Genomic DNA, 26394 nt, shown 5'->3' with positions numbered 1-26394 from the left:
TTTTAATGTATATTTTATATATATATTTTTAAAAAGCCTTCCCAAAACTGTATGGATAKTCTCTGTAAGAAATATTATAGGCTATGTTGTCTCCCAGGGCAGCTAAAGTTTCCAAAAGGAAGTTCAATCTGTAATACATCTTTCGTATGTTATTTTAATAGAAAAGCAAATATGGTTTGTCTGTTCCCCCTGCTAAATGGGGGCCCATTGTTTGGTCATGTTTCCCTGAATCAGCAAATACATTCAGAAAGAATAAATGAACTTTATTTCATGTTACGCTGATCTTTCTTAAATCATGAATGTCTAAAGGATTATATGCATGTTATAGCAAAAGTGATTTGAGATGGAGAAAATCATTTCCTGGTGTGTCCATGTGAGCCTAGCTCTTTACATGTATGCATTTCATTTGCATGTATTTACACATTTGCAACTTTTGATGTTATYGAGCTTTCTTTTTTTCTCCTCACTCACTCCAACAGCGGAGAAACTTCATTGCCAGGCAAGTATTGTGGTCTATAAAGGAGTAAATGAAAGAGAAGTTACAGTTATTGTGAGTTACAGTTATTGTGTCTGCTCTGCTGCCATCTTCCAGAGTAATTTGTAGTCTAGATCTATATATATATGTGTGTGGATATATTTTTTTATATATATATATATATATGTATATGTATAGCAAGTTGAGAGAAGTTGTGCAGTCCATATGAACATTGATTTGCATTGTAAAAGCAATAGCTCCTTCACCGCTTGGTTCCTAGTCTGCTTCGGCTTCCCGCTGTGCCTCTCCTGGCTTTCCTTGCCAGCCTGAACAAACACACTTGGGAATTTTGGACCTGAACATAAAATCTGAAAAGGGGTTAAGCGATGGGAACTGGTGTCATCCTCAGGTAATTTTTCTTGTTGATCATTTAGGCTGGAGCAGACCAAGGCATTATGGCACAGCTGCCAGTGGCTGTGGACAAACACCTCACCCATCATTCGTTTCTGTAGATCCTTGCTCTGCTTCCCCATGTTGACAATATATTCTTTCCTTCCAAGTATATTTTCCTTGTTTCATCTACAGGCTCGGTGCTTGGGATCAGGGCAGGATTGCATTTTGGGGTGTGTGTAGGGAAGATGCTCAGCAGTACCAGTAACTCTACTTGTGGTCTCAAGTGCTACCTGCTTCAGGCTAGAAGRTATTTTTATATCTTGCACTCCTCACGTAGCAATAAAAGATTTTGAAGGATGGATTGCGTCATTCTGATTGTCAAAGCGGCCTCTCTTTTTAGGCTGCGTTAACTGAGTTSTCAGATGTTGTGACTTTCTGTTGGAAGAGGAGAATAGAACATGAATGGTTATTATTGGGTTACTGGACTGGGGCCTAAATCTAAATGTGAGCAGCAACAGCTCAGGTTTACCGCGTCTGTGGGAGCTGGCAGTAAGTCCTTCAACAATCAAAGGCTTCTATTTCTACTTCTTACTGTACAGAGAAAGTGGCTTGGTTTCTTTGGGGGTTTATATRTTGAATCAGGGATTTTTAAATGCTTTTAAGGCTTTTAGGCCAGGTGTTATTTGAGGAGCCAGTTTTCTTGTTCCTTTGTAAGCTGTTGGAGTGCTAGAGTTTTACGGAGTGATTGACAGGGCAGACTTGTGTTTTTGTCATTTACTTTCTTATTTAATGCAAAGAAGAAAAAGAGAAGGAATACAGAAAAGTATGTAAAGTTGTGTTAGTTTTGTATAATTATTTTTAAATTGATGGKTTTTTTTCTAATGCCAGCATAGAAATTACAGCCTACTTATGAGGAAGCCAAAGTAACCTTTCTGAAAACTGTGTTCTAAAATTAATTTCTATTTGCTTTTTATTCTTGAGTGAAGTGTGYATAATTTTGCAACTATCTGCCTGGTTTTACTTGATTCATGTTACTTGTAAAAAAATTGCTGCCTTATTTACAAAGTTTTCACTGTGGGTTATTTGTTAGGGATTTAACACTGAATCTCTGGTACATTCTCAGAGGATCTGAAGGTACTTTTGGATGATGCAGTTGATGCATCTTACAAAGATTCACGAAGATGGAAGCTGTTCAATGACTCACAACAGCACTATGTTGTAGTTTAGGACAGGAAGTGTGGARTAACTATGTGCAGCTGGGTCTACAGGATGAAATTAAATGGACAGGAAATACTTAACCAAGCTGGAATTTAACCACATCCAAAGTGGAATTTGATGTTGAGACTAGCACCTTTAATTATATAAAAATTTTTCAAATGAAAGGTTATGATCATATTGCACCCCAATCTGAAATTTCTTGTGAGACATTGAAATTCAGTTACYGACTGAACCAAATTTTACTTACCTTGTGAGAACAGCAGGATCCTCATATTCTTAAATTATTCAAATCTTTTATGTGCAACACTTGAATGGAAATGTATYTTAGATTTCCTAGGATCAACCAATACTGATTTTATTTTTGACTAGTTAAAAGAATAATTGGAATTATGCTCTCTCTTTTACTGCAATTGCAGAGCATGGACAGGACAGGACTCTGAAATTGTGAAATTRGTCAATATTGTGTGAGAACGAATGAAGAAAAAAAAACACAMAAAAAMMCCCCACACTTCTCTCTGCCTCTAGAATTTAGGAAGCTTTTCAGTAAGCTGTCACACAAATTAACTTTTTACTTGTTCTTGATATTATTATAGTGCCTTAGAGACTTAATGACAGATCCAAGACGCTTTTGCTGTTCCAGGGAGTGCAGTAGGGGAAACGCACAGAAATAAGAACATAGCAGCGGTGCTGACCTGAGTAAATCAGAATCTCCAGTGGTTAATGTTTTATAGGCACCCTGGAAAGGAGAAGCAAAAAGACGAGCCCTAGCAGGGATGTTCATGCTTATGGGAACCCCTGCCCGTGGGATTGCGCAGGACAAAACGCTCGCTCCAAAAGCGGAGTAGGAAGTGGTGAATGCTCCCTGATGATCCCGTTGAGATGGTGCTGACCTTTCCAGGCAGGACTGAGAGATGAGAGCTGCGAAAGGGAATGAAAGCCTGTGATGCGGGCAAGAAAAGGATGAAAGGCAAGTGACCTGATCAGAGACTGGATATAGTTTCCGCTTGTTGAAGTCAGTTGGAATAAGATGATGTCTGCTCAGTGTAAGTTCTATAAATAAAAAGTAAACTAGGTGCAGAAACTGTATTAAAGAGGGGTATTGAATTAAAGTCCTAAAAAAAAAAAAAAACCAAAAAAACAAAAAAACTTATTTGAAAATGACAGGAAAGGTGATAGCTTTATATGTGATGATGGAGAAGGGAGATAGTGTGGAGAAGATCTTAACTGGGATGGAATAAGTCAGGACTGGAGCGGGGGGGGGGGGGGATTGAGCGATCATTATGAATACACATATACACATTTGGCAATAGAATTATCTAGGAAGAGACTAGAGCTGGAAATGGTAATTTTAGACCAATCCTGTGGAACTCTGTTTGGGACGGCTGAGGAGCGTCTTCCAAAATATGTGCTAAGAGAGCTGCTAGAAAGTTTTAAAACAAAATTGAAGGCAAAGTCATGAAAGTCTGAATGACTTTCTCAAGGGGAAAGATTTCAGAGCTGAAGGAGAAGATTTCAGAAGAGCAGGGTCCATTCTGCTTAAAGAAGGAAAAGGGGGAACTCTAAGATAAAAAGGCTGAGGAGATTTTTTCAAGGTCTTGATGGAATATGCCTGGTGGTGCAGCCTGTATGAGAAAGCTGCTCTCGCATGACGGGAGTGTAGAAAGTGAGTTTGGATTAGAGGCTGATGGTATATAGTGGAAAAATGAGGGAACAGCCAAAAGACAGGAGAGGGGAGCTTGAAAGGAATCAAGGGCCTCTATCGGTGGATGAAGGGTCAGGATGATGTAATAACCTTTTTACTTTTATCATCCTGGCGAATGGTTATACAAATTATAGAATATACTTAAAAGTTAGACATTTTTATCATAAGTTCTTTCCCGTTGTCCTGCCTTCTATGTCCAGTTTCCTTTTTCTTGTGAAAACAGTTGACAAAAACTTAGCTTGTACCTTCTGTGAAGTTGTACATTATGTCATTGGTACATGGAGGCACATGTATCAGCACAGTTCATAAATGGAAGCAGCTGGTTTCCTCTGCACTGAGGGAAAGCACAAACATACAACCAAGATCTTCAAATCCTCTGTATGCTTTGGATACAGTTCCTATCCTGAAAAGCCATGCTGTGATTTCAATTAGTGCAGATGTGCTGCAAGCCACCTTATTGGCTCACAAAAGAATTCTTTTGTTTCAACACTCCAACTGCTAGATCTGGTTAATGTTACCAAATGAAAAAAAAATAACATCACACCTATGGTATTAGTCTTATACTCCAGTATCTGAAAAAGCCTTGGCAGAAAAAAAAAAATGTTATCATCTCATAGGGAAAAGCTGAATTCATACACAGGAACTGCAGGATTACTTCGACATTTTACTAGTCCCTTGTAACACCAGCAAGTCCCATAAATGCCTAATGGAAAAATAGCGGAAAATGAGATCTGCAGCAGGCCTTTAGAAATGAAATTTATGTTGCTGAACACTTTTTTTTTTTTCAGGTCAGGTTTAAAGGTCAAAAGAAAGTGGATAGATTATATTTGCTGATTTTGCCAAGTCGAAAGGCCTCTTTTAAAGGTTTTCTGTTTCTATGGAAAACCCCCAAATGTTTTTGGATAGTTTTGTATGTGAACTGAAACGCACAGAGTCCTTGCTGAATTTTCTCATGTGAGAAATAGTCATGCAACACTACTTATTTATCTGCCCCCTGAGCTCCTGAAKAGCATCTGACTTAGAGATGGTATGTAACCATTTTGATATAATTATCTGCTCTTAATAATGTTTTTAGCRTATTTTGGCTTCATACACCCTTGCACTCGTCTATTACAGTGCCAGCTGTGATACCACTGTGGCAAAAAGTCACCCCACTTAGTGTTCACTTAGTGTTAAAATTTCGCTCCCTGTTCCTCACACAGTAATTTTTCCTTCTTGATCTCCAAGCAGCCRAGTATCTCCTAGTGAGCATCACTAACCTTAACAGTCTGTGCTCTTTCAAATGTGGATAGGATCAAACTACAACACCCTTGGTTGAAGAGCAAGAAAGTGGAGCACAAAAATGTACCACCAAGGTCATCCTAGATCATCAGTCTCTAGAAAAGGAATTGCAAATGCTGGAAGCCAAGTGAAGGATTGGGGATGGGATGATGGCTGTTAGTCAGTGTCTTTTGAATCCCAAGTAACTYGAATATAAAGTCAAAATTGTTACTTTTGAAACCAAACAAAGCACTCTTTTCCACAGGATATTAATATCTTACAATGACAAATTAAATAAGAAACGTTGAAGCAGCACAAAGCAAACAGCATGCTTGTATACCTTTATTTTCTGTTGTATTTTTATTTATGTGGATTTATTTCATCAGCCTCTAAGTTGAGAAGTAAATCAGTATTTATGTAGTGTAAGATAATTCAATATTAGGCTAATGTCAAGTGTTAGTACTTCCCAAATCAAAAACAATTTAAGTCTAACTTACTTGGTATGTTCCATTAGAAAAATTTTGAATGCATTGCAGTTGCAGTGGTTCTCAAGGAATTATCGTGTTTACATTTGCAGGAGATATTTTGCCGAAAGGGACTTTTGAGAAATTATTTTGAATAGCTCCAGTTCTTTAACCTTTCAAATAGGTAGTTTACTGCCATGTGATAATTTTTAGGACATGAAGTTTTCTGGAAAATGATTGAGAATTTCATTAATGTTACATTTAGCAAAAGGCATAGGCAACTGTATTGGCTTTCATCTGTGTGAGYTTTCTCTGTGCTTACCTGAATTAGTCATGTCATCAGAATGGAATTAAGGGATATCTTTCAGCGAAGGCTTACCAGTAGATACTGGTAGATACTCTCAATGTTTTATGTACATTAATAGCCACTCATTTAAGGAAAGCTTTTCTTTCGAGATAGAGCTATAAAAAAAAATCTTATTCTTAAGATTCAGTTCTGTAGCAGAGCTGCTGCCAGGATTTGTGGAGCTACCTGCAAAGTGAATCGGTGTCTCCTGTGGGTAGGCCCATGAGAAGGCTTCGTGTTTGAACGCTACTGCTAGTTACAATGACTTTCACACTCGGCTGAAGTGGACGTAATGATTCTAGTTACCTGAAAGGGAAGCTCAAATATCTAAATGCTTTCACTGAAATCTAGTTAGCTTTTAAAATCACAAACATTGATATGTTTTTGACTAGATAGTGTATGGTATYTAGTCAAACGTAAGGTCTTGGTTTGGGCTGAGTAACAACAAAATGTGCACTAGCTCAGGGTAATTTTCAAAATTCCCCTTCCAGAGGGGAAGCTGATGGGACAAATTTTAATAAAATTGGATACATCTGCAATAGTATCRTATATCACCCGACAGGCAGACAAAAGAAATAGGAATTTATTGGAGGAATCCATCCGACTTTTTTTGTGGGCAGGACTACATCTGGCATTTGTGAGGGTGTGCCATTTCCCAGATCTTCACAGTATGTTGGCAGACTATTTTAACAGGCTTGAATGTTCATTTGGAAGAGCATGATCTCTGAATGGATGCGTAATTCACCGTCGGAAAACTAAGGTAGAAAACTCCCCAGAATGAATGTTTTGGCCATAAGAAAAATATCCAAAGGCAAAATCAAATTTGTTAGAGACAAAGTATTACAGTATCAAAATGCCAGGCATTCAGAAGATGTTTTATAAAACTAATTTTTCAAACAGCTCCTTGTCATCTCTATCCTCTTTGCAGAACATAGAATGATTATAAGAGTAATTGTGGAAAATTGCTAGTCATCAGTGCTATTAAATATCTAAATTCTAAAATGCATCATAGAGTCTTGAAATTGTTGAATAATTTCCAAGGAGTATTACTCATAGTGAATATTCTAAAGTTCCTTTGCTATGAGGTTAGAAAGGACAGGGATTTGCAGAGTACATGAATTATAAGCAATCATCCCTGAGGAGAGTAGGTGCCAAGGAAGAGACTCTGCAGGGAGACTTTGTCARCTCCTCCATGTCTTAATGCAGGTTATGAGGAGTAAGCAGGATCAGAAGACACCTCAAACCCTGCTTCATGTCTGTTTGCCCAAATRCAGCAATTTTGCAGAACATTCTCTGAAATCTACCTTTTCAACAGCCTGAACCATGCCACGGTACTAGTCAGAAATTATGGAGGTAAATTAACTTTTCCACATGGGTGCTGTCAGATTTGCAAGTTAACTGCGCCCCTTCATAAGTCTGAGGCCCTGATTTGCAGTGGAGTCAAATAATTTTTTTCTTTTCAGACAAGGCCAGAACTGAGTATCAACTAGCAGTAATTACCTCGGTTTAACCTAGAGGTTAGATGACATAAAACATATTCCCTTGTGATTATTTATATCCATTTCCAGCTAGGAAGGTGTGGTATTGAAAACATATTCCTAAGCTTTCCCACATGAATTATTCAAGCTATTGCTTTTGGACACTCTCCTGGGTGTAGTTCACACTGGAAGAAATCATTTGGGTGCTGGCAATAGAAAATCTTGACTTTCTTTGTTGGGCATTAAGTGTCTTAAGTGCTTGCTTATTTAGTCAAGATAGAACCTAAAAACGAACCTGAATGACCCTATCAATTTTTAAAAGACTGATTTTTTTTTTTTCCCCTGTTGGAGCAGTTTGGTCTCTTTTGTGTCCTGAAGGGAAGTTTTCCATGAGTTTATGCATCAAAAATTCAAKTTCTAAACACATGTTCAGGAAACATTCTTAAATCAGGACCAAATTAATTGTTGGCACAACGATGCTGATGTGTAAAAGCTAATATAAAGCCTATGCCAGCAAGATACTTATTCTGCTTTTCATGGTTCAGATTTGTGTTTYGGTTGTTAATTGGCAAACAAATATATATATATATATGTATATGTATGTGTGTGGACATACACATATACATATATATACACATGGAAACTTTTAAAAGCGTTGTTGCTTTAATAGCATCCATGGAAAAGAGGTATATGGGTAGACACATAACGTGTTAAGTGTACCTTCCTTCGCAGGAGCTACAGGAATTGTCATTTGTGACTTTTATAGCAAGTTATCRCATCTGTTTCCAGTACAGAGCCGTGCTGGCAGTGCTCAGAGCTGCAGAATGGCAGCAATAGTTGAATGTCCCCACGTGCCACCTTCATCCCAGTGACAGATCAGAAGAACATCTCGCTAGGCTGCCTGGCAGCTGCTTGACTACAGAAACAAAAACAGATCTATTTGTTTGTAGATCCTGTTTAATGACTGCTGAAGCATGGTAACATTTTATAAGCCAGTTATTTCCATCCAATTTTTTTTATTGAGTTKCATGGAATCAGATTTCCCTGCTACAGACATATAGGGGGAAAAAGGAAAGGGAGGAAAAGGGAATTTGCACTTCAGATTAGCGCATCTAAGTGAACAAAGCCATCCATTGTGTTGCTTTCGTGTTAGATATTAATCTGATAAGGAAAAAGTTAAAATGGGAACTGAAGAAAAACTTGAACCTTTTTTTTTCTTGACTGCTTTATCATACATTATAATGTTTATTGTTGAGATTAAGTGCTCTCTATTCAAGCAGTAACAAGTTTCACAGTGGAACAAAAGTAGGCAGCACTCGCAAAATTCATTTCAGCAAAATGTATGAACAGAAAGATATGAAAACTATTGATTATGTTGTCTGTGGTGACATACAAACAAAGTGATAACTGTTCACATCTGTAAAAGTTGAAGAATAGCAATGTCAGGTTGTGCAAAGATTAGCATAAGAATCTGACATCTTTGGTGAAAATTTATAATTACACTTGACGCTTTAGTAGAGATGAAAATGAGGGTGGAATCTTGTCAAATATTTTTTTTTGTTGTTGTTCTTGTCGTACTAACTGCTTAACCCTTTGGTTAACCACAAYTGATACTATGGATAGATGAGGGCACTAGAGATGGAAATATGTTCTGTGATTTATAGCAGTAATTGAACATGTTTGTCAGAAGTGAGCTGCTTGAGCTTGGTTTTGTTCTGCAGATGTTCTTAGGGCCGTTGTATAGATAGTGCTCTCCAGGGAGCCTTGTGACAAGAGCTGACTTGTGTCTCTGTTGGCTTTCTGAAGAAAGCCAGAGAAGTATCAGAAGGCTGTAGACATGTRTAATATTTATCCATGGTTGTTGGATTCTGATTTGAAGGTAACACTGTCACTTACGGCTCCTGTTATTTGAAAAATACCACTGTGCACGAGTTTGCCTTCTAACTGGATTGTGCTGGCTTGGCTGGACCATGAATGTTGATGAGGGGAGACCTTCCCTGAAAGAGAAGAAAGACCAAATTGAGAAAACTGKTCGTTTTCTCAGTTATCTTTTTAAATAGAAAACAAGCTTCAGCAAATACTTAATCATGGATATTTCCTTTAAGTGAAGGAATGTCATTGATAYAGATGCATAAAAATACTAAAAAATTGACACAGAACCTTTCCTTGTTGGCTTTGAAGAAAGCATGCTGCAYTTTGCTTCCACTGGACAATGATATTCCTTCTCTAAAAGTGAGTTATTTACTATACAGATCCAAAATGTTCTAGTTTGAGTGTTTAAAAAGGAGAAATGATGTTTATTTAGCATAAGGAATGAATTTAAACCCACAGAAAATGAGGAGGTGATTTTGAGAGACACCAACTTCCTTTCTTTAGAAAAAGTCAAGATTTGCCAAGTCTCCCAAGATTTTCCCTTCRGGCCAGAGGATGTGGGAGCCAGGACCCACCTCCCCTCCCCGGCTGCAGTAGCGGCTCTGCCATTGAGTTGGTTTCTGAAGTGTGAACTCCTGAGCTCATTAGAAACAGGAACTTAATATATTTGGCCCTAAAACCCTGCAGTTAGCAGAGTCCCCCCCGCCTCAATGTGAAGAATATACACACACAGTCTGTAATAATTAATGGTAAATACTCCCATAGCTCTTTATGTGTACRGAGTGTTATTCAGGTGATAATTGTAATTACTTACCTGAATTAATTTAAGTGAAAATATCCTTGTTTAGAGTTGAGCAACTGTCCACACCTCAGGTATATTTCTCAGTAATTAAAACTAGCGTGGCTTCTGACTCCCATTTATTTGTGTGTTCACAAAAAAGCTATACATTAGTCTTTATATAATGAAAATAAAAAGTCCRAACAATACCATTAATGTTCTTTTAAATAATGAATTTTAATGTGTGGAAGTGTGAGCAATAAATGTTTTATTGTAACCCCTGATGCGGTAATTAATCCAAGTGATTAGGACCTAATTGCATGTTTGTAGTAAATGTTATATTTGCTGTGAAAGAAGGAATTTCCAGCTTGCTGTTCTGGGACTAGAATTGTCAGAAGACTATTAGTTAAAAGGAATGGTTAGCCCTCTTAAATATAATTTGATAAAAGTGAGGTCAGAGATTAAAAGAAATATGTCTTTTATTCAACTGGTTGCTCTTTACTTTTGAGCCTTTCTCTTTTACTATGCACTTAATTTTGTGCAATAACTGTGCTTATAAATTAAATTAAATATGTCATAAGGGTACACAGGCTATTTAATATCAACTAGCAAATACCCTTGGGAGCCCAAGAGGGTATTTATTTTATTTAATCCTTTACACCTTAATTTGCAGATAGCAAAAGCCCTTTTATGCCATAAAACTTGTCATTTTCATGCAAAAAAGCAAGTCTTTCTGGAAGCAACGCTAGTGGTAGGTGCAGTGCTGGCATTTTCAATAGCCGTGTTGTGCACCAGAGCAATTTAAATCTCCAATGAAGCTCCATTTTCACTGATGCAATTTATGAAGTTTTGGTCCTGAGTTTGCCGGGTTGTTTTTGTTTGTTAGGGAAAAGGGGTGGTTCAGCAAAAATAGTTTTTATTTGTGTGTGCTGTGTTTTGCCCTTCCTTAAGTTTGTGTTTCTTAAGCAGACTYGCTCGAGAGGACTTACAGACTCACTTAAGCTGTCTTAGCGTTTGAACAGCACAATAAGTTTCAGAAATCCATTTTTTCCCCCTTTCTCATGTCTTTTCTTTCTCTTCACACCCACCCTTCYCCAGTATCAGGGAAATCTTTCAGACGATGTTATCTTTATTAGTGAGAGAATATGCTCCTTCTTCGGGGCTCTTGAAGAGCGTTCTGATGAGGACAGTAATGACTTTGATTAAGGTCTAATCCCCATGCCACTGCGTTCCTACAGTTTACCAGATCTCAGAGGTGCCAAGGTGGTGGAGGGAGGGAAGGTTGCTGCTAAACTGTTTCAATAGCAAATCCTTAGGGAGAGGCGTACTTTTTTTTTTCATTTTTTTCCCCCCTTTTTAATTACATTTTATATCTGTTTTCTAAACTGAATTTCAGTACAGCCTTTCATGCCTGGCCCGTGTTGTTGACAGGGAAATTCATAAGCCACGCTGGAACTGACTTATTTTTCATGGCATTTGACTCCTTCCCCTGTTTGTGGATTCTGCGGAACTGCCGGCGTTCCTGTGAATCCCCGGGCACCGCTGGTGCTGCGAGGCCACGGGGAGAGCCCTCTCATCCAGCACAGGGCGGCAGGGACCGTATTTTTGTCAGCAAAGCAAATGAGTGCCCCAAATAATGCCCCCCTACTCGGTAAAAGTCACACTGCTTGTGTGAGTAACCCCGTAAGCCACAAGTCTGTTGCACRTTAAGGACAAAATGAATGAGCGGGCCATACTAATGTGCCAGCTATTAATGATTCCCTGAATTAATTTTTACAATCATATGAAATGTTCCGCAATTAAAAAGGTCTTTGATACCCGCTCGGTCAATTGTGATCATGTAGTAATGTGATAATGTTTAGTTCAGTYGTTTTTTTCAGTCTTTGTGTGTTTTACCTGTATTTATAAATTAAACCATGGTGCTGATATAAGCCCAGGTATTAAAACAAAGCAGAACAATTTGTATTTGTTCTTTTCTTGTTTAAGGCTATTTGAGTAAGCAGGGAATAGGCTAGTTTTGAATATTTGCTTGCAGAGATTTCAAACTGAGTGTCTAGAGAATTAGACATCCTCTATCCATTCGTAGTTGTATAGATTTTCTCAATTTACTAATATACAGTAAATATTATGTACACAACAAACTTGAATGCATTCAACATATGGTTGATGTTTACATAATTAATGAGATGCCAAATTATATTAATGTAACTAGCCATACACATAAAAGCAAATGGTGCAAAATCATCACGGCTCTAAATTAACCATACCCAATAACTTATTCCTTCCTTCTTGAAATGCTTACTTGCTGGGATGGGACTCTGGGATTGTACACAAAACTGTGGGAATTAAGATTGTGACTCAATTATCTCCGTGCTTCTACCATCATAAATAATAGAAGGGCCAATTTTAAGACTTCTGGTTATTGTTTTGTGAAACAATAATTAGTATGTCTGAAGCTACTTTTGATCCAAACACAACAGTCTTCTGTTATTTATCATTGGGTTAGGCATTCCTATTATTAACAAAGAACCATTTCAGAAGGATGAAAGGTGAATTAAATAGTTCCTCAACTTGGAAAATATGATACATGGCATTTTCAGTAAGGTTTAAATTTGTTTTCAACAAAGAGCATGGCAAAGTGTTTTGGAGAGAAGAAGAAAAGTGGCATGCTCTTTATCGTAGCTTGGTTGATTTGCAGCTTATATTTTATTGATGATAATACCCTGTACTTTATAATGCCTTTCAACATAGAATTTCAGTCATTTCAGTAATGTTAAGTAATTAAACCTCCCACTGGTTCTGCCAATGGAGGTGTATTTATCATTATAACTATTTTACAAGTGGGTAAACAGAGGCAAAAAAGGTTGAATTACTTAATCAAAGGAATAAAAACTCCTGCCTCTCAGATTGTTTCATGAATATTTTCCCTTAAATTCGCTTATAAATTCAGAATAATAATAGACATCTTGCTCTCTGAGCTTTGCAAACTTGCATAAAACTCTCTGCTGAACTTGAGAGAGAATGTGGAGGTCTCTGGCAGTCCCAAAGGACGTCAGGAAACTACATCTAACTGTGCTCTTAGCATCTTAATTCATCTTGCCAAAATGAGCTTAGCTCAGCCTTTGGTGTTCCGAAGGAAAGGGAAGAATCGGGAAGGGGGAACATACGGGATTTCCCTACAGCAAAACCAGGTATATTCCTGTCTTCTGACACATGTGTTTGCATCAACACCTTGTTGTTTAAGTTGACATCTATATGCTCTATAAGTATACATCTCATAAGCTGCCACACTGTTTTGTTTTGTTGCCCTGAAAATGACTTGGGAGAACTTCCTGCAGGACACGTAGTGCAATCTGTAGTGATCAGAACTGGGACAAGTTTCCAGATAATTTAAAAAATAAAAAGCAACTGCTAATATATGCATAAAATAATTGTTTTCTTTAACATATACTGTTAAAAATCAGAGTTTTTCTGCTACTGTTGTAATCTGATAGATACTAATATGGCAGCAATCAGAGTTCACTTCAGCAACAAAGAAGCTGTTCAAGTCTGAAAGCAATCCTCTCCTCCTGACATGTTGGCACCGTCATAGAGGAAAATGTCAGGGTCAATATAAGCACATTTACTGACAGTTAGGGTTTTTCCTATGTTACTGAAAACTGTTTGAAACTTGGCTTTTATCAAAACCAGAAACACTGGCCGCTCCAAATGATAGAACAATAGTTTACAGCTTAGTCATTTTCCAGTTTTAAAGCAAGACTTTCATAAAAATAAACAACGCAGAGAGTAACAAGCCAAAACAATTACTCACAAAAATTGTTGCATTTTTGCCATCCTTRCTTTCTGATTTAAAACAACTGTCTCCAGTAGGAACTGGATGAAAAGCAGCGGGTTTTGTTTCATTAAGTAACCACTTGCTGATCACTACAAGATAAAGTGTAGTTCAAAAATGCAATTGATACTGTATTACCTAAGCATTATAAATAATTCAGCATATATTTTCCTACACAACCTACTCTCTGAAGAATTAAGTACATAGATTAAAACAACTTCATATATTTCGCATATTTATAGACTGACCATTTGACAAGTAGGAGGTTCTGGAGAGCTCTTTTTCCTTATTAGAGAAAGTAAACAAAACAAGATAAAAACCCCACCACAGGCACCTTGATTTGTGAAGGGCATGTTGTCTGTTTTCTTTTGTTTCTTTTTATTTCTGGAGATTTTTTTAAAATCAAGAATATTTTAATATTTATGGGTTTTGATATTGTTCTATTATATTTCAATAATAAAAAATATTTTATCAAGTAACTTCATGTAGGAGCGGGTTGCAACTATTAATGCTCAAAATTCAAAGGAAAAAGTAATTGTTCCGCTAAGTGTGCTCATTTGTAGTGCAGCACATTTGGAGTGTTGTGCCCAGATATTTCAATGTTGAAGATGACTTTTTTTTCTCTTAATTGTTCTTTGCTCAAACTTGAATTATGTAGTAAGACAGAGAAGGACATTTTGGTCTAACTTGCCTAGAAGATTCTTTCTGGTTCCTATTTTGAAGGAAGAAGAGTTCATTGTCTCAGCTCTGTGGGTGGGACATGGACTGCACCAAATTGATGCTCCATGCAGTTCCGAGGATAGAAAATAAGTTTCAGTCTGTCCTGGTCCTAAGGGTATGTGGCAGCCTTGTGTAAGCTACTCTAGCTGAAGCAGTTGCCTCGTGGTTCATTCTCCATGCCAAGAATTGCTCTYGTGTTGCAGCTTTGCTCCCCCCAAACCTCTTGGATGCCATAGATTAAACTGGCGGTAGAGCAGAATTACAGAAGGTCCCTTCTGCTTGGAGGTGGCTTGAAGTTCTCCTCGTTCATGGGGAGACTTCAGCAGGCCCAAAGGTCTGACTTGGTTGTGTTTGCAATTTAGCAAAGACAAACTCTTTTGCACTTGAGCAGTATTTGACTTTACTGGTGATTTCTTGCTAGGTGATTTCTSAAGAGCTATTTGCTGAATTGCAATATTTATTGTGAATGTCTTTACGTAATTGTCCAACTTGCTATGTGCCTGCAAAATCCCTCCCTTTAGATGGATGAGTGTGATGTCRTTGTAATTGCATTTTTATGTAAAAGCTTGACATAAAATAATTTTGGATTAAATGATGTGATTCTTTGATGCTGGCAAAATGTAACTTATCTTAAATGGCAGCAGACGGTTGTGTATATGTTTCTGGAAGTTAAATATTTTGATTCACACTTGCAATTCATTAATTTAACATTGTTATCAAATGCTATTTGAAAATCAGTTCAGAGTGTCATGCCTTGAAAACCACACGCTCATATGATGAAGCTATTTTTGTATGAGCCACTCTGAAAATGGAGGAGGGGGATGGAGGAGAAGGGAAGGGAAAGAGGACAGAGGAGGAGTTAGAAAGAAAAGGGAGATAATGGAAGCATTTTTGGTGGGTGTTAGGTCTGAGAGTAATGCTAACTTGTATTATCTCTGCATGTCCTTATGTAAATATTGCTTTTGTGGTATCCAACAATAATAGATCCAAAAATGCAAAGCTGTTTGTCATTATCGCAGTCTGGATTTATCTGTGTGTTAGATCATAGATTTTAGGTTTGGTTTTGAAGGGGAAAAAAAAAAGTTAAAAACATATATCCTGACCCTCAATATAACATTATGAAATCATTATATATATGTAATGTATATAAGGCCAGCTCAAGGATGTTTTTTTCATGTGAGCAAATGACTTCCAGATCAACCTCTCAGTTTGGTCATAGCACCTTATACAGAATTACATTCACCAAAGGGCAGTTCTGKTTTTGTGAGATGCTTCAGCACTCTGATCCTGACCTCCTAACACTTTTGACAGCCTTAATTTGCTGTCTCCAAAGAATTGTCAGGTGTTACATAGAGATGTAAGACCACACGTTCTAAGACCACATGTCCTACCCAACTGTCATGTTGGGTACAACCAACTGCCATGTTGGGTAGGACATGTAGACCACATMTCTGGGATATCTCTGAGCTGATACTGCAAATTGGCAAATTAATTGGCAAAATGAATAGAAAGGAAAGATGGAAGAAAGGAAGGAAGCAAGGAGGGGGAGGAGGGGAAGCTTAAATTCAAGACGCAAACCACTATTGATTCTTTACCTGTAGTCCTCAACTTTTAAGACGTCCTTACTTGRTATCTTACACCTCCCTGTACCATTACAGAAACGATACTTAGAAATATTTATTCTGACCTTTGGAGATGATGTTAGCTCAAGAGTTAATTGTGGGAACTGGTAAGAATAGTTGACTTAGATTCATATGAAAGTTATTGTTATAATTATTATAAATCCCCATGCAGTACAAGAAAACCCATTTGCTTTGGTGGAGCTCATTCCTGTTCAAAATTATAGCTTATTGCAATGGTGTGGTCTGTGGCCTCTAGTTGCAGTTCAGACTAAGAAGCTGTGCTCCTTGGCCTTACAGACCAAACCTGGAACTGGAATTCCATAACAAATAAGGATTCCCATAGAGTTTGACTTTAAAGGAGGAAAATAACGTAAATAGCTTGCTTTAAACCCAGCTCTGTTAGATACAGATTTTGTATCTACCTTAATTCCATTGTGTGATTTGGACAACCACAACTTATTTTTGCAAGGAAATGTTGTATTTGGCCAAATTCTGACAAGGCTTCTCTATATCTCAACTCTTAATTTCTAAATGTTTTGTTATCACTTAAATATACTCATTTTTAAAAAAATATAAAAAATMAGCTATTTGAGGAGTGAAATTAAAACGCAGAACAGAGTTTAAGGAAACCCAGAAAACAGAGCTGTACCCTTTCCTATGCAGGAACCAAGAAGCAAACTATCCTATCTGCATCTCAGTACTTCTATGTTGCCTTTCCAAAGGAAAATGGAGTTGGATGCAGGCCTGACTTGTATCTCACGGGGATAGTGTTCCTGTACCTTAAATTACAATCAGATGTATTTTAGTTCAGATCAAGTTTTCAGCTTAAAATTGGTAAGAAGCCTAATTATTTGACCAGGTTACTATTTACACAGACCACTGTATAGCAATCTGTGATTTATCCACAGCTGGCAACATGTTAGCCTTGAAAGGTTTTATTTTGTGTTTGGAACAGTTTTTAAAAAATCCAGCTCTGTTCATTAAATGAAACACTAAAAGATGGTAGAGATTGCTATGGAGACAAGATGTTATATAAACTGTTCATTTTAATTCTTCAGAATGTAAAAATAGCAGAGGAGCTTGGATGTTTACAGGATTTCAGTCTTTCGAGGTACTGAGTAACTCTACATGAGGCAAAACATTCGTATGTCCTTTGGACTTTTATTGTCATGTAGCGAATCATGGCCAGATTTTAAAAGTGATTATCTATTTGCTAGATGGGAAAGCTTGGAGTAGGCAGAAATAAATGGAAAGATTTTCTAAGTAATTTTTAATMTACAGACTCTTTATTCTATTATTTTTCTAGTGAATAGAAAGCCTAAGATGAGCTGTTAGCTGAAGTAGTCAAGGKAAAAAATGTAGATATTTTGTGATCTGAAGACAGAATAATATGGATAAAAAGTAGAAAATAAGACTGATTCACTATTAAGCCTTTTAGAGTGTCACAGTAGCGATGTTATGAGATGAACTGAGATGGCAATTTAGTTATAAGGCCCAACTCAAAGTTGTTTGTTACTCTGCCTTAGAAATTATCTCTGGCCTTAAATTTAACACCTGCAGCTCTTGCTTGGAAAAGACTGTTATACATGGAGTTTTCAGAGCAGTTACTAAAAGTGCTTTCAGGATTGCAGAAGTGGAACGCCTAAAATTTGGGGGTTTTTTTATTATAAAGGTTATGCCTTTGTCTAAAATGTAGATAAATGAAACTAGGTGATCTTTAAATAACACCTGGAACACACAGGGATGCATTTGGTAGCAAAGAGATCATGAAAAAAAACGTTGTGCTTGATCTGTTAGCAGCCAAGAACTTTTATATTAAGTATTTTTGAACACTTTCTTTTTAAATTTCTTTAATACATTGTTATTAAAAGAAGAATTGTATGTTTTTGCCTGGAGACCATGGATAAATGTCTCGTTAAGGTTATGGAGCCCACCTCTCTTCAGGCCAAAGGACGAGAGCTGCAGCTCTACTTGAGTTTGATGGCTGAGAGCGTCACAGTCTCCTTTCCTATCAGCAGCTCTATCCCTTGAACAGTAAATGAATAGCATCACGTTTTCATAGTTCAGGAAATGCCTACATGGAAGAGAAAATCTGGAATCTGTGGCTTCCGGAARATCAAAAATACTTTGTGGAAACATGAAAAACACTGGGTTTTTCATGCAGAATAGTAGCAAAAAAAGTACAGCAATGATATCATGCTCTCCATGCATACTATAAACAAGGTAATAATTCTTCAAGCAAGAGATTTAATTAATCCCTTAGCTCCATGCAGAGCCATCTTTTTGGGCATCGGATTTAAGCAGTGGAGTCAGATTGACTCTGTTACCAAAAAGGGGCATTTAGGATTATAATTTAGCACCTTTTAAATGCAAACGTTAGTCTTAGCTGCTATGGAAAGTATACGACATACAATGCAGAGGTAGTGGGTTATGTTGAATTTTGGAGGCTTATCTTCCTCAGCATATGCAGGTTCTTTGTTACCTCTATAATACTTTAGTGCAAATACAGTATTTATCTGCAGTGTTTCTATTTGAAAGGAGTAAAATACACTGGGCTGTTTGTGTGCTTGCAGGGATTCTTCCTGACGGTGTCACCAGAAGCGATATTAAAAGTGGCTGCTCAGGCTTCTGCAAACAACAAGATCTTCACCTTGAATCTTTCTGCACCATTTATTAGCCAGTTCTACAAAGAACCTATGATGAAAGTCATGCCTTATGTTGACGTCCTGTTTGGAAATGAGACGGTGAGTCCCACAAGAAGTGCATATGTCTCTTGCACCTAGCTGTTTGTATTGATTGTTTTCTAGTTCTCAATAGACYGACCCTTTCTAAAGTGTCTGGAAAATGAAATACAGAATCACAGAGGAGAAAAAAGGAACCAAAGAGGGGTGACGTTTCAGTGGATGCCAGATAYGACATTTGTCCTGTTAGAGGTTTACAGCTCACTCATGTTAGCGTGGAGACAGATGAACAAGTTACTTGAGGTTAAAGAGGGAATGTCCAGTGCTCTGGCTGCTTCAAAATCACTACCAGATGTGTGTCCTTGCCCAGCAATCAATCTCTGCTGGGACAAAATGTGTGAAGGGCTACTGCAGAGCTGCTGAGGTGCAGGGACTTGTTTCCATACCCATATTCTTAGTCTTGACAGCATTTTCCCTGATGAAAATGCTCRCTTTTTGGGGAGAATGGGAGGAGAAACCTGAAAAACTATTAATTGGTTTAGAAGGTTCTTATTGATTTTTATAGYAAATGGTCTGGCTGACCATCTGAGGAAGCTCATCTTTGCTATGCAACAGTTGGTAAACAGAATGCATGAAATTCTGCCTGGAAGCCCATGTAATAGACCTACTGAATTCAGATTTCATTTATTAGCAGTAGCACTTCTCATTTTTTTTCTGGCCAAGTTTTCATTCATGTCCTCTGATTGCTTTTTTGCTACATTTTCCATCAATTTTGCTAATTTAGTCAAATAGTGAAAGTACATCTAAGCTAATATACAAGCAAGGCAAACCTAAGCAATGCGGTTATTGTTATTTTAGAATGAGAATACTCTCAGGCATGATTTTTATTCTTCTGTATACTTAAATACACATTACAGACAAATATAATTTTATTGCTAAGTAAGCATTGAGCTGTTTATATTTTTAGAGTAAAACAAAAAAAAATCTGAGTAGCAAAATTCCAAAATGCTGCTATTCCTAAACTAAAAACAATTGGCAAGTGATTTTAGGTTACATCTTCTGCTTAAAAATTTGCATCTGAATGGAGATTGGTTATTTAAAGTTTCAGCTAGATGGTAATTAAAATGGACAAGTTATAAACCTCTTGGAATAAATATTCTTCTTTAGAATATAAATGCCAATATACTCTGAAGTGCAATGGAGACACTGAATGCTGTGATAACTCGCTGCAGAACTTACTAGTTTCAGCATTAGCTCCATGACCACAGGTGTTTTCATCACTTCTTTAAACCTCTCTTGAAACTAGACAAATATCTTGTCTTGGATTTTTGATGCTTATTAGCCATAGTTCATATCATAAATTTAATCCAGAACATTCAGTATAGGAATAATTATATGTTCATTGCTCCTAGCCACTTAGGGCCATGCTGCAGTCATTATCTAGCAATACATGACTGGAGAACTTGATTATTGTCATTGCTTTTAATTTTTAATAAATTAAGTTTTTTTTATAGTGTCACTTTGCAAATGGTTCTTAGCAATAATACCTTCCAAGCTTCCATAATCACTGGATAATTAACCTGCTAGGATTAAGCACACTCTACTTTGCCTCAGGATGCTTAACTCTCAAATAAGGTCAATTATCTCCTGATGATAACTGCTTTGTCACAAGTTGCTGCTTAATTCATCTGTAAAAGCTCACCTTAGAATGCATGTTTCACARCTCCAAGTAACTTTCAGTAACAGAATAGTTGAAAGAGTGATAGCATTGAGAATTACAGCTCTACGCGGTCAGGAAGGTTTCTAGCATGGCAGGTCCTGGGCAGGTGAAGGAGYCTGCATGAACTCAATTTCCAGTCTCCCTAAAGTTGCAAGGTAAAATAGCATCTCCTCRGGGAAGAAACTACTGGGGAAAGTCTATGTATTTGGAACATGCAGCTGGATAGCAATTTATTTTCTGTGTAGGTCTTCAGAATTTAAGGGGCTCTACAAGGCTTTCATATGGTTCTGCACCTCATCGCCACATGGCAGGCATTCCTGATGTGCAGGGGAATATTTATTAACAAATTGATGTGTTAAAGATCTTCCTATAGTCTCTTCCTATGCCTAGGTAGAACATTCAAACATGGAAGCTTCAGAATTACAGAAACGCTGAGTTTCTAATCTGTCAGTTTATGATATCCAAACAATATAGTTTACAGTGTACAGCCATCCGTAAAAGATAAGGAGGATGTGTAAAAAGAGAAATCATAGTTTTCTTAAGCAGTAATATAATAAAACTAACATAACATTTCTTTCTGGCAACTGGAGCCTCTCCATGCAGGTATGTAGAGGTTTTGCTTCTAAACACAGTTTCTGAACAAATTAATTACAGGATTGTAAGCGGCAGCTTTGCAAAGGCAGRTTACCTGTGCAGCCTCGCTGACAAATGGATTCTGGTGCAACAACGAGCCTGCTGAAAAGACAGGTGGCTGCATCAAAGACTTGTATGTTTCAAAAAGCAATAATAACACCTTAAATAATGGTTCTGGAGTTATGAATCCTGAGCTTTAACAAGATATGTGCCTATGTATGCAATAAGCTATCGCATAAACAGGTCGTCATTCTATCTCACAATTACACSAAAAGGGCACATTGCATCTCCATTAATTAGAATGCTTGCAAATARGGTAGCAAATATGAACATAAACATCTCTGCAAATATACAGTGTTTTGACATGGCCTTTACAAACCTCTAGGAGGCCTTTATGAGTCTTTTTATAAAGCAAGTGTCRTCTTTGGTTATCCTGCTACTTGTTTTATTTCTGTACATCCTTTTTAAGGCATATATATGTTGTACTTTTGCTTTAATGACCAGGAGAAATGGTAAATCCAAAGATGGTGGCAGTGGTTAACATTGTCTTGACTTTGAACTTGCATTCAAAAACAGTCTGTATTTTTGTGCGTATTTTATCTGGTGGAGTGAATGGAAAAGCTGCTAAGTTTTTTGGATATAAAACTGTGTTTAATGCAGTAGGATTTGCACCTAAATGACAGTTTGCAAGCAAGTTTGGCCATTCCAATTCTGTAACCTGTAGCGTATCTTTGCAAACAACTTGRTTATGTAGCATTAAGATATTTTATTGTGGGCAAAATTCGGTCTTGCAGACAAATTGCCTCTGTGACTTTGTCACGTGGGCCTCGGTTGACACCTGACAGCTTAGGAATCTGCTCTCAAAACGAGGCTCACAAAAATCTCAGGTGAAACGTAACAGCCTTCCTAAAGTCAATCAGCCACATGGTGGTTTTCTTTTACACTAGTACACATTCATATTCATACAATTTAATTGATCTAAATTTACACCAGTATAATTAATAGTCTCAATCTAGTTGATACACCTAAAATATGCAGTTTTCCAGGCTTCCTGCATGCCTTTTCACACTGAGGAATGATCTGATTCTGAGCAAGTGATTAAGAGGTAAGAGAAAGGAGAAAATGAATTAATAGACATAATTTAGTGTGTGTAGGAAGGGAAATGTAGTTTGACCCGTCAGATGAAGAGAGACACAAACATTTCAGTCTGTTCTATCAGGTGGGTCTAAAAAGTGAGAAGAAATAGTAAAGGATGACTGGTCATTGCATAAATGCAAAAGAGTTATTTCTTTATCAAGTAATTCAATTCACATAATTATTTGGAATTATTTAGTAGAAGGCAATTACTAAATTGTGATTGAAGTGAAGTTTCTCTAGGAGGCTCATTTTTGCATAATGTTAGTTATATGTGTGTGAAAAGCCCTTAAGAGCCCTTGATTGTTTCTTTCTGACTTTCTAGAGATCCTATTTAGGGCTTATTTCAAGTCAGTGGATTTTTTTTTTCTTTTTTTTTGTAAACTGTCTTTCTTAGGAATTGAACCTTTACATTCACCTTCTAAATCTTTATTCATTTTGAATCAAATGTTCAGAAATATCAATCATCTTCATTGAAATTGGGATGGGTGTCAGTATTTCTCACTTCAATTTATTTGCCAATATTTTCCATTTCTTAGGGCTTTCAAAGGCTCCCGGAAACTTGCCCTAATGGTGAGGGTAATTATCTTCATTTTACAGGCTGAAAGGCTGAGAATTGCAAAATCCCATACAGTGAGCCTGTGGTTAAGTTAAAAACTGTAGCTGGATATTCTGACCCAGTTTATTAAACACACATGGGAAAAACGTTTGTAGGGAGATATCTCGTCTTCTCATCTGTTTTAGCAGGTAGGGGTTTTAAGGCCAATTGCTGCTGCTGTTTGTTTTTCTAATATAATGTAAATAGAAAGCATTTTCTTTTTATAAAGCTTACTTTTCAGATTCCTGCAAAATCTTTAGCAAACAGAGCCTGGAAACTAAAAATTTGAGTTTTTAATTGAGGAAAGGGAAATACTGTTTTTCTTAGAGTTCTTTGTTTTCTTCATAGAATTCTGTCACTGATCTTTCTGGTACAGGTACTGAATTTTCAACTATAGAATAGCTATGGCATCATAATATCACTGCTTGATTCCCAGAATTAACTACTTTCTCAGCATCTGAATATCTAATAAATCGTGGCCAACTGGAAAATGAGGGTGGCTCCAGCAGAAGGGAGGTTGATAATGTCAGTGGCGTGTTGTAAAGATGTGCTGTGGGAAGGATTCTGAAACAGCCCAAGGCTATTTTAGCTGCAGACACTGAATCTGCTTTTTCTTCTCTCTTCTGTCTTTTTTTTTCCCTTTGTGAACTGCAGTGGCTCTCTAAGATGAAATGCTTTTAAATCATTTCCCAACCTTGCAGCCGTCATTGATAAAAGCCCTGCAATTTGAAACGATATGAATCACTGTGGAGTTAATCATACCTTATACAACAACATATTTTGTTGTGATTCATTCTGTTTCAATTAATCTTCTTATTTATCTACATTGTCTCAGCTGCTGCAATGAAATTCATGAGTAATAAGCAAGTAATTATTTTAGCATAGTTTACCCAGTATATTATGAATGAAAGGAAAATTGAGAGCCAAGTATTTAAGTTGATATTTAGTACTGCTTTCAGCTAATGTCTAGTTATTTAATTTTGGAATCCTATCTCAAAAAATGTCTTTCTTTTTGCTCTTTTGAAAAACAAGCAGGCATTTAGAACAGAATCATATACTTCACAACAGGCTTCATTTCTTAAAGCTGAAAGTGTTTTCTGGTGCTCTCTAAGGAAAATTAGGGATATTTATCCTCCCTTATGCGATGCAGCTCTGCGATGCTTCTAAGGTCAGGAACGCTGCACAGAATGCAGCCAGGACAGAACACGTCCTGTGAGAGGGGAAGGAAGATTTCACCGTATCTCTGCAGCTTGTGTTTTATTGACAATGATTGATGACCCTTTTCACTTTGTAGCACTTCCCAGAGCATCTCRTAACACTTCCTCAACATTAAAGCCTAGAATAAGCCAATAAGGTGGGTGTGCAGTCTCATCTGTGTTTTACAGGTGAACAAGAAAGAGGTTATTTGCCCAAGGTCAAACAGCAGAGTCAGGAACAAGGAAAATTAAGTTCTGCCTTTTTTTCCCCCCTTCTATTAGCATCCTGAAATCCTGTCAGCCACCAGATATATTAGGACAAAACTCACCTGTGTGGAATGAAAGGTCTGCAGAATTTGACTTTATCTTTTTAGTGTTGCATTAACATACATCTCCAAGGACTTTTTAAAGGTAAAATGCATTCTCAATAATCACAATAGTAGGACAAAAACAACTATACATCATAAGAGCAATGAAAATCAGAATTTTAATAAAATCTAGCAATACAACTGATAAGAAGTAGAAGAATGAGGGTAGAAATATTCTTTTCTTTTTTTTTTTTCCTTTTGTCTTTTTCTTTTTCTTTACCCAGTGGAAATCCGGATTAGTTCTGTTAGATAACAAGGCAGGGAACATTCAATGAAGTGTTGTTTTTTTTTTCTTCCAGTCCAGCTGAGGTACATTTCTGTGACTCCACACTTTAAGGCCTGTTTGGGGGCAGATGKAGCTAGTTTCTAATTCAAAGAATTATTAGATCACACTGAAAGGAATCACTGAGATATACTGTAGATTCAAACCTATTACAGTCCTTCCAGCCACCTGTAAGATGCTATTTAGAGGGCAGTCCCATGTTCTGCTTGATTTCATCAAAAAGCAAGCCAATGCAGAAAGGGCAGTGCTCTCTCCCAGTATCATATAGTCCCATTCCCACTACTCTTCCCTGGGTCAGATTTAGCAATTTTACGTCCACAGCAAGAGAAAACTTTGTAGGTTAGACTTCTGTCAGATTGGTGAGCTGATTCAGCTTTCCTGGGGCAGGGCAATCACTAGATCTAACTAGCTGAGGTGGTGAGGCCCGATGGTGGAGAGGGCTTCGGAGGGAGGGCCTGATAACCTCTTTGAAGAGATCAGATGAAACGCAACATGAATCTGTAATGCTGGGGTCTCTACAGGAAGATCCCAAGGAGGCAAAGGAGCMCAGCTGGAGATGTTGGCTGACTTGGTTTTATTTCTGTGATATAGTATCTTCACCAATGTCCTTTTAAATCTTGACTTATATATGCAGCTACTCAGTATGGTGTTACCTACTGGTATTTGACTGAATGTTATTGCATATTGATCAGCTGAGGTAAAGTTCTTGGGCGGAGGTTATTACACAGAACAGTTTACATTTTTCTAATGAGTGTATTGGTACTGTGGTGAGACCACAGCTGGCTTCTGAACAAAGAGTATTTGACCAAGAGGAAAAAAGAAAGGATAGTTAAGGAGCTGGTAGTAAGTAGCAGATGATATATCCTTTGTTCAAAAGCCTATGATCATATATTGTAGGAAGGTCTGGAAGCTCCACTAAATTCTGTTCTGTTCATAAAAATTCTTCAAGTAGAAGTACTTACAGCCACACAATGACTGTGCACCTAGTCCTAGCAGTATGACAAGCCCAAGGACCAGGTAGGTCAGCTTAAAGCAAAGGGTTTCACACTAAGAAAATTCTCAGGCTATCACGTCTCTAAGTCCTTTGTGCTACTCCAAGATCACAAAAGCATCAAAGCAGAAGCATTTTTGGCCCAAAGTCTTCCACAAGTGCTTCTGATTGTATTTAGTATTCCTTCTGAAGACGTGAAACTCGCTCGCTTTTTAAGTAGGTGATTTTAATATTAATGATAATGCAGACTGTAATTATAATTTAGTGTTTCAATTTATGTGCTCAGGCCCACTGCCAGTTTAATCCTCTACTGTCAGGAGTGTGCTACATCACCGCAAACTGCCAAATTCTATCTAGAATTTAGGTTACAAAATACAGTGCAGTACAGTACAAAGTACTTGTAGCCTGGACAGATTTGATGAAAGAAAACAGCTTTCCTATAAAGTTACTTTTTATGGGATGTGGAGGAAAGGGTTGGCCCCTGTAAGCATGTTACCACCATCTTTCCCATTACAGACATTTTTTTCAAGAAGAAAAGCATTTAGCAAGAATGGAGCATAGGACAGTACTTATTTCAACACCTTCCAGTGACACAGAATGGGATACATTTTGATTGCCCCATGAATGTTT

The 26394-nt window shown here is 37.4% G+C and overlaps 1 protein-coding gene across 1 annotated transcript in view; it reads left to right on the top strand.

The window, feature by feature from the left end:
• Positions 1–26394, top strand: part of ADK (adenosine kinase) — a 231582-nt gene that overhangs the window by 137029 nt on the left and 68159 nt on the right. The window contains exon 6 of the mRNA XM_026044165.1: positions 18734–18904. Within this exon, the coding sequence (XP_025899950.1) occupies positions 18734–18904 (171 nt within the window). The remainder of the gene's footprint in view (positions 1–18733; positions 18905–26394) is intronic.

The sequence above is a fragment of the Nothoprocta perdicaria genome, unplaced genomic scaffold (assembly GCF_003342845.1).
Source record: "Nothoprocta perdicaria isolate Ctin4 unplaced genomic scaffold, notPer1 scaffold_105, whole genome shotgun sequence".
Taxonomy (NCBI): domain Eukaryota; kingdom Metazoa; phylum Chordata; class Aves; order Tinamiformes; family Tinamidae; genus Nothoprocta; species Nothoprocta perdicaria.
This window is presented reverse-complemented; position numbering and strand designations above follow the sequence as displayed.